The sequence below is a fragment of the Poeciliopsis prolifica genome, unplaced genomic scaffold, assembly GCF_027474105.1.
Source record: "Poeciliopsis prolifica strain line A6 unplaced genomic scaffold, Auburn_PproV2 SCAFFOLD014, whole genome shotgun sequence".
Classification (NCBI taxonomy): domain Eukaryota; kingdom Metazoa; phylum Chordata; class Actinopteri; order Cyprinodontiformes; family Poeciliidae; genus Poeciliopsis; species Poeciliopsis prolifica.
The window spans coordinates 11,541,210-11,550,500 of record NW_026562389.1 but is presented as its reverse complement, the minus strand read 5'-3'; the positions used below and the strand labels follow the sequence as shown (position 1 = coordinate 11,550,500).

The following is a 9,291-nucleotide window of genomic DNA, read 5'->3' as shown; positions in this document are numbered from 1 at the left end:
ATAATTTTGCTAATATTGCAGTTAATCAGAAAAGGTGAAGGAGATGTGACATTTTGTAATGAATACAAAAGCAGGAAGTGGACTTCAGAGCACGGCATTCTGGGTAAATGCAAGCAGGACAAACCAGCGCCAGGGAGAGTAACGACTCGGAGTCTTTTTCTAATTACAAAAGAGGAATTTTACATGGATCACAGAAATTTCCAAGTTTTTTTTAGAAAATTTCTGAGATTATTCTAAACATTTCTTGGCAGAAATTTACTCCGTTTTTACCATGTGTCTCCTTTGCCCTCGTAGGGCTTGTGTGGACTGGTTCCTGGTTTGGCTCTTCAGTGAAATATAAAACATGCAGGATAATCACCACAACAGGAGTGCAGAGGAACCGGCCTTGTACCCTGAGAAAAAGGACAAAGTTTGAGTCGAAAGATTTTAACGTCACCTTCTGTGTCTCACCAGTAAAAGGAAAATATGTGATTTGTTCTGACTCGTTTTCTAATCAGGTTTTGATTTTACTGGCCTGCAGCTCGTCCAGCTGACAGCTGCTGGGTAAATAAGTTGGTTTTCAGTAAAAATGAATGTAGCCACTAACGTCTGTTTGGATGCTTTCCGCTCGACTCCCAGGCAGGAATCTGCTCACCTTTCGCTGTTTTTGTTGTTAACATGTTAAGATCTGACTTTTTGCAGGGGCTGCGTTGATCAGACAGCTGTGATATATTTCACTGTTTTCTGTTGACTTCCTGTCTTCCTCCAGAGATTTCTGCTCCGCTCTGACCTTTGTGTTCGGAGCCGTTTTCCTGCCGCGTCTGCGTTCGGATCCGTTTATTCGTTTGTTTCTGTGTGCGTGTGTGCGTTGTAGAACAGGGGAAAACAAATCACCCGCTGTAGTTCTCATTAGCAGCGGTTTGGTGTCAGCGCTGAGAGATCAGCTGTCAGCCTCTGCAGCTTCACCTTTTACAGACGATAATTACACCATTTAACGGCGCCACTTTCCCAACAAACACTCGGCCGACCCAAATGGGTCTGGTTTATTCAGGATAAGTCAGAATGTAAAAAGTGTTTTGATTTTTCATTGCATGTTTAAAACTGAGTATAGATGAAAGCAGATTTTGTCCAAAACAGTTTTCATTTACCTCATTAGTAGCAAAATACAGCATGTTTGGTCTGCACTTCATATGAAGCTCACATGTAAGAGCTTCCACTTGTAAAGTTACACAATCAAAAATTAACAGCATCATTTTGGTTATTTACCCAAAATAACCAGCAACAAAAAGAAAAAAAATAGTGGCTTATCTTTCAGTTATAGTTTGAAAGAAAGTGGACTACCACCATGTTTTTCATTAATTTATAAATTAGTTTATATTTAGTTTAAACTAAATATAGATATTTAATTCAAAGCTCAATATTTACATCATGGCTAAATATTTAGGTATGCAAATTCAGTTGCCTGTAGCCAAAAGTGGACTACCACAATAAAAGCTGGCTGTCGTGGACCTCTACTCCTGTTGCCCAGATTAAACTGATGAAGATAATAGTTTCTTTCCGTCTTTTTTGTACAACAGGTTTACTATTTAGCTTTTCATTAAATATTGTATTTGCTAGAAGCTAAATATTTAGTTTTGAATGATTTGGCCTTTTCTGATAATCTATTAATTATTAATTATCAGATTTTTTTAATTGGAAGAGACAAAAATACATAAACAACAACAGCATCTCAATAATGGATAAAGTCCCTGAAATGTGAATTATATTTTAAATGAAAAGAGAAAAAAAAATCTTTGACACATGAAGCATTTTAGAACAATCCACAGTTTTATTGTAGAAAAACATCAGTGGTTGGCACTTTGCTCTTCTGATAAATTCTGCATAAGAATCAATATGAGGATAAACATTTTTGCATTTAATGCTGCAAGTCTGACAGATAATAAAGACAGTTGGATAAAAATAACAGTCACTTACCCAACAGGTTCATAATCAATGACATAATGCAACAGTTAACATCAGTACTGAAAGAGCATTACAATTATCATCACTCATTCCACATTATTTAATATTCACTTATGCAAATTTGTGCTGTAGTTTTAGTAAACATGATATGATGCATAATCTTTTTGAAAATGCAAGAAAAATGATTTTGCTACAACATTTGACACTTGCCACTGAGTTTTTTTGGCATAAAGTTATAAACAGGCATTGGAAGTCTCATATGTTCAGATTAAATGCATCAGATTTGTTTCATAGAGCTGAACAATTTGGCACAGAGAGCAACAACTCCGGCTTTTATTATTTCACAGCATCATCCCTGCATTTATAATAATATCCTCTGTAAAAAAAAAAGTAAAATAGCCTCTTTGATGTTTACAAAAATACTTGATACACATACATGCCAACATAAACAATAGAGAACCTGATAAATAAGTATTAAATAAAACTGTTTTATATTTTCAACATTGGCTGAATATATGCTCACACATATTTTAAAAAATCTGTTGTAATTTGTGTCCAATGCAAAAGGTTTCTAGATTGTTTCTGTTCAAATTTTGTAAATACAAATCTTTTGGGAGCATATGAGAATAATAAAATATCATAATCTGATGGATCAGTAAAACTGAATTAACATGCATCAGTATAAGCCCTATTTTTTACACAAACATGCTCGTTCTTTTATTAATAACACAACTGCATAACATGTAGATAGGATGTCACCTTCCAACCAGTGTTGTGCATCAATAGGCTCTTTCACAAATAGAGTTTATATTTTCACCCCCTTTACCTTCAGTCCTGTTGGGGCTTAATGCAGCCAAATTGCCTGTTGATGCCTTTTCTACACATTCCAAGAGTCCTATCATTCCTGAGGAGAAAATTTTATCACTTGTTCAAAGATGCCTAATGTCGCTGATTTGCATCATAAATAATTTATATTGGTTGTTCATAATCTATTAGTATTAGATTTAATACCTACTTAACAGCTGAAATGTTTAATATGTAAACATTAAGGGATTTAATATGAAAACAGTCAGTAGTGCTTTCAGTGTGACTGTAATAGAAAAGATCAGATTTTTTAGTGTGAATTTTAGTTTCTTTTTATTGTGGTTTTTGACAACAGAAATAGAGAAACTTTTGGGAACTCTATTCTGATGCCTTACATGGTTTTAACTGAACTTTTACAAACATTTAAAAAGTTGTTTTGTAATTTTCATTCTTGATATGACTTATTAGCATGAATAATTTGTGAATTTGTTTCAACTGAACCTCAAACTAGATAATGTGAAGGCCAAACCTTCACTACTCAACATTGATTCTAAATTTGCGAGCTCAGCGGCTTTTTCATGTGTTAACATCTGACTCACAGCTAGCAGGATAGCATATCTTTGGATCATGTAAACTGCTAACATTAGCTAGCATTCAGTTAGCTTTTCAGTGATGTGTCTATTATGCTAGCTTGCTTGCATTTACACCATTGTTAGAATAGTTTTACTTGTTTAGCAGCTCAAATGAAAAACTAAGTTTCTCTAAGAAAATCCAAACATATATCACATCCAATGTGTTAGCATTACTGTTAAATTATGCAAATGAATTGAAAAAATTAATATGGCACTAACTGAAATGGAGTTTTACGTTTGTCCTCCAGATTGCGGCGTTTACCAGCCCTCCACCTCCACCACGAATGGCTCTTTGACCGGGATCCGGCCGCTGTTGACGATGACGCATTCAGTGTACGGCAGGTTCCTGTCATTGGTGTCCTGAAGCTCGATGGTGTGAACGACGGCCTGCCAACAGAGACACGCATGCAGGTCAGACCAAACTTTCACACTTCTAAAATTGTTGAATCAAACAACCAAGCAAATAAAGGGATGTTAATCACTGCAGATCCAAATTTTTAAAACTTTTTGCACATTTGTTGTGTTAAAAAAAAGTATCTGGTTTTCAGATTCTTTTAGACTTGGTTGAACAAATTTATTTAGTTACAATAGCGGAATTTGGGTGAGTTTATTTCGAATGCCGTACTCACCAGCATTAAATAATTTGAATAAAAGCAGCAATAAAAGTTGGTTTTGCAAGAAAATGTTTCTGGATGTTAGAATGTGCATATTATAAAAGTTTGGTTCTAAAACGATGAATACTCAGTGTTTTATTTAACATTTTCCATCAACAAAAAATTATGTCAATAATATTGTTAACCTGATTAAAAATCTAAAGTTCATGAAACAAATTTGTACAATTAATTAACTGCAGTTTGGGCCCAAACAAATCAGTCCAGGGGCCACAACTGACCCCAGAACCACACTTTGAACACCCTGTACCTAACAGAGTGCTTGACAGTTTTACAATGTTCTGAACTGAAGATCCAGTATGTATGTCCTGCACCCGTCCTGGTCTGGTGTATTTGAATAAATAAGAAATAATGTTCTTCCATTTTTGGTCCACTGGACGTTGCTTTGTGTCTCAGTCACATTAATCTGAACACTTTCATGTCTTTTTAAGGCATTAGTGTTCTGGGACATCTTTTAGTTCATCAACGTTTTATGATTGTAGTTGAACTTTGAGACATAAAAAAGGTTTGGTACAAGAACCAGTCAGTACATCGGGTCGCTGGTTCTACATATAACTGACACACAGAGCAGCGCTCCAGGCTTCAACCCACCATCCCGTCCAGAACTTTGCCGAAAACCACGTGCTTCCCATCCAGCCAAGGTGCTTTGGTGGACAGGATGAAGAACTGAGAGCCGTTGGTGTCCGGACCAGCGTTGGCCATACTCACCTGGTACACACACACACATTACAGTTGTTAAAGCTAAATCTGTGAAAAACAAACTTCCTGGTCCAGAACTATTTTCCGAGTATAGGTCCAAAGCGTGAGCTTACCCAGCTGGCTCCTATATGCTTCAGTTTAAAGTTTTCGTCTGCAAATGTTGTCCCATAGATGCTGTGACCTGGACAGAAATGTGACATGAAAAGATGAGTTTTAAAACTTATCAATGCAGATAAGTGCAGAGTTTAAAGCCAATTTAACACAAACAATAAGGACTTAAGATAGAACTGTGTGTTCATATGCATCCTAATGTAACATTCATAAAGCCAGTAGATTAAATCAGATTAATTTGTTTGACTTTTGTGTTTTTTTTTTTTTTGTAAATTAAAATGGTCAGTTTGGGTTTTGTTCCCACCTCCGGTTCCGTCTCCAGCTGTGAAGTCTCCTCCCTGGATCATAAAATCCTTGATGACTCTGTGAAACTTTGTCCCCTTGTAGCCATAACCTTTCTACAGAGACACAGATGAAATTGTTAGCTGTGAAAACTTCTTTGCTGCCAGAAAAGAATTATTTTATTACTGATAACACCTGCAAGAAACAATCCTGAACTCAAAGTGGGAAAAAGCAGAAAATATTACAAAGTATTTTATACAATTTAGAACAGTGCAGCATAATTTGATGCAATGAGAGTTTTTATTCCAAAACCAACAAGTTTGTTTGAAGGAAACTGTAGTTTAAATCTGGAACAGATTAATTCTGCAAAAAGGTCATCCAGATCCATTTTACTCTGGATTGAAACTTTTCATTCCTTTTTAAAATTTTCCACTGCATGAAGAATGTTTTATTGTGCAGGCTGTGTTGTTGTACTGTACCTCTCCTGTTGCCAGGGCCACAAAGTTGCTAACAGTGAGCGGGACAACCTCTCCAAACAGACCAATGACGATGCGGCCGACCTCGTGACCTCCCACTGTGATGTCAAAAAACACCTGGACACAGAAAACACAACCTTATTCAAACTTATTTATCTGCAGCTTTGATTTGTGAGAAATAAACAAAAGTAAAAATTATTTAAAAGCATTTATTCAAAAATTCAAATTGTTTCATACTAACTATTTAGAAGTACTCCACACTGTCCCATGCAATGCTTTTAACCTCAGCTGTTTTTAAATCAGGACTATTCCAGTTATTAATTCAGGATAGGAAAAAATCCCACTTAAAGAAAATATGCCAGTTAATAAAACCTCCTTTATGGTTATTGTCACCCCAAATGATTCAGATTTTAGGAATCTTAATTGATAATCCATAATTTTTTGTTTTTATTTTTAAGTGAGGCAGATTTATGAAGATCATAAACCAGTCGCTCACATCAACTAACTACAGTACACAAGTTTCCATAATACAATATTATAGAAAACTTATTTATATTGGAAGTTATAGAGAAATTTTGTTGGATTTTTTAGCAGAAAACTAAGACCAGTAACTGAAAATGACAAAAAACAAAAAGTTCATACACATCACATCAGGCTTTACCATGCAAACTTTATTTGTAAAGCACTGAAAAACAACCACAGCTGAACCAAATGCTGCACATAACTGCATACTAAAACCATGCATTACAAGAAAACACATATTTAGTATGCAAATCAAATACCAAAAAACAAACAAATCAAGGTCAAACTAAATCTGGGGTTGGATAAAAGTTGGTTTTAAATAGTGGTGGGACAAAATTTAAATCTTTAATTGAATTAATTGGAGGGTGTGTAATTATTTAATCACAATTACTGAAAAACATCAACAAAATAAAAACCATTTTCACTTCAAAATTCCTTTTTGCTGATAAGTTATTGTTTAAAGACATAATACTGACATTGGTGCAAAGTGCTATTTTACTCATTAGAATAGCATTTTGTTATTAGCATTAGCATCTTTGCTGCTGCTACATTGTTAGCATTGAGATGCTATTTAAAGTTTGAATAGTTTTGCTGACAGGCTATCTTCTTTTAGGACAACTAAAAGGAGACTGGACAAAACAACTGTCTTTTCCAATGACCAATTAGATTGATTTAAAGTAGAAATTAACCCCCAGTGAGCCGAGAGAAGCGGTTTGTCTTCCATCACTGTCGTAAGTAAATATGTGTGTCAAATTACTGGTGTACCAGAAACATGTGAATGCAAAGGTTCCTGCACAAGACCTTTATATGTTAATAAAACAACAAACAAAAAAGTGATTAATTGCATTAAAAGTTTTAACATGTTAAAATCTATATATTTAATTGATAAAAGAAAATGTATATTTAAAAGTCCTGCCCATAGTTAATTTTTTTTTAGAAATGCTCTTTTCATTTTTAACATGTACAAAGTCTAGAAAACTTTATTATAACCTTTATCAAATAACTGTACTTTACATGCATCCCGAAATTAAAACTGGCACCAGCCCCCTGGCTGCTTTTATAACATTGTGTTTGCTTCTTTACACAAACTGAATCAGTTCACTGAACCGTTCATTCCTCCAGTGGCCTTTGTCGGATTTAGTTCTATTTTTATGGAGGTCAGAAAGCAAGCAGTATGTTTCTGTGTGTCCTGGGAGGTTACAAAAAGTCAGTTCAAAAACTCAATAGGACTGTTTCCAAAATTTTAACTCAGTTATCTTTATTAGATTTTTAAATAAATTTAGCAATTAAAAGTTATTTTTTTAAGCCTTTCAGAAATGATGGTTCCCATTAAACATGCGTATCTCAGCTCCCCATGAGGGGATATAAACGTGTGTGTGTGTGTGTGTGTGTGTGTGTGTGTGTGTGTGTGTGTGTGTGTGTGTGTCCTGCAGGCAGACGCACTGCGTATTAAGCATAATCTGAGTGGACACGTGTACAGCTGTGAGTGTGCGTGTCTGTGCGTGGGCTGGCCCAGATGTTCTGGAAGAATCTGCAGATCCACGGAGAGATAAAATAGCGGTTTGCTTCTTTCTGCTGATGCGGGACCTTCGCTTCACCTGTATGTGCGCGAGCTTCGACGCACGCACCCGCACCGTGCGTGGCTCCCACGCAAAGAGATGCCGGTGCTGAGCGGGGAGGCGGCTGTGCGGTAAAACAGATGCGGTAAATGTGTCACCCACCTTCTCCGTAACCTTCGGTCCTCTTCGTGAAAAGGCGCCAGACACCGAGTGCAGCGCGGCAGAGACGCAGATCAGCGCGGGGAACAGCGACCGGAGCTCCATGGTCTGAGAGCCGGACTGAAACCGGCTGGAAGTGACGGCGAAGCGGCGGAGAGGAAGGAGGATCACGGCGGCCGGGAAACTGCGATCCAGACCCGCTACATCAGCAGACCACGCCCCCTGGTGGGCCGAGCCTGGATCACAGAACCGCCCATAAGAGAATCAGGAGATTATATCTGGTTTATAACAATAACATAGTTATGCAGCAAGCAGTTTATTTTCTATTATTCGTGACAGAAGTGGATAAAAAGCTTATTAATTGATCAACTGTTTAAATTTACATAAAAATATCACAATTTGGATAGAAACATAAACATAAAATGGTTTTTGAAGACCATTGAAGACATTACACAAAAAAGTTGATTTGTGGATTAATTACACTTTAAAGATGGGAAAGAGAAGAGAACATTCTATTTGAGTGAAGTAGATGTGTGTTGACCAGCTTGACCTGAACAGGCCACTCAGTGGTGAAGGACAGGCGCTAATGGACAGCAACAGGCGAAACACTTGAATGACACAGAATCTAAAACATGCAAATACAAAAAACAATTAACAAAAAATGCTACAAATAAAAATAGAAGCAGAAAGAAAAATGCGGCAAATATCACAAACAACAGTAAGATTAAAACAAACTGATGACACAGAATGGAAGTCCTCCAGACCACTAGGGGGAGTCGACCGCCAAAACATGGAGCTTGACCGTCAGGAAGGGTGGGAGTTTAATATATAAATTTTTGAAATGTTCCTGAATCAGACTGAAACACCTGGCTGGTTGAACTGGGTGCTGAGCAGAATCCATTAGTTCTTTCCCCTCACTGATTAAACATCCTCAAATTCAGTTTATTTTAATTTTCCTGTAAATATGTTCCAAGTAAAAAATTAGCCTATATGCAGAAAAGTTCAAATATTCTTAAATAGACACTTTTTTGTTTGAGGCTAAAACCCTGTGTAGAATGTTTGTATTTCTTAAATCGCCCCCTACTGGCAGGTAGGAGTACTTCTGATGGACGTCGTAGTTTTATTTTTTTTTGTAAAAAAAAGAAAAGGGAAATTGTTCAAACAACCAGCTGAAGGTCTTAAATGCTGCATCAATATTTCCTGTCACTCTCAGACTATAATCTTTGTAACTAAATCCCATTAATAATCTCATCCACCGCTGCTAAACTTGATCTTCCAGGTTTAATCTTTGGTGCATTTTCTTCCACTGATTGAGTAATCTGTTGTTAATCCTATTCCAGGTTAGAAGTCATGATTCTGCCCCTTCAGAAAGCAAATTACTCATAGTCTGAGTTCAATTTTATGCCTTTTTCTTTTATACAATTTGTTTTATAAA

At 36.4% G+C, this 9,291-nt stretch overlaps 1 protein-coding gene across 1 annotated transcript; it reads right to left on the bottom strand.

Moving 5' to 3' along the window:
• Positions 1–1,785: 1,785 nt before the first annotated feature.
• On the bottom strand, positions 1,786–8,047 carry ppic (peptidylprolyl isomerase C). Its single transcript, XM_055039471.1, has 6 exons — positions 7,860–8,047; positions 5,620–5,733; positions 5,163–5,256; positions 4,861–4,928; positions 4,640–4,756; positions 1,786–3,764 (listed from the first exon to the last, which is right to left on the bottom strand). Exons 1-6 carry the CDS (start codon positions 7,959–7,961, stop codon positions 3,636–3,638), a joined length of 624 nt encoding a protein of 207 aa, XP_054895446.1. The 5' UTR covers positions 7,962–8,047; the 3' UTR covers positions 1,786–3,635.
• Positions 8,048–9,291: the final 1,244 nt, after the last annotated feature.

Excerpts from the sequence above, each read along its gene's own strand:
- ppic (XM_055039471.1), bottom strand. The coding sequence starts at position 7,961 with ATGGAGCTCCGGTCGCTGTTCCCCGCGCTGATCTGCGTCTCTGCCGCG. Across the intron at positions 4,757-4,860 it reads AGCATATAGGAGCCAGCTGG|GTGAGTATGGCCAACGCTGG; the intron begins GTAAGCTCACGC and ends TGTGTGTACCAG. Across the intron at positions 3,765-4,639 it reads GCAAAGTTCTGGACGGGATG|GCCGTCGTTCACACCATCGA; the intron begins GTGGGTTGAAGC and ends CTCTGTTGGCAG.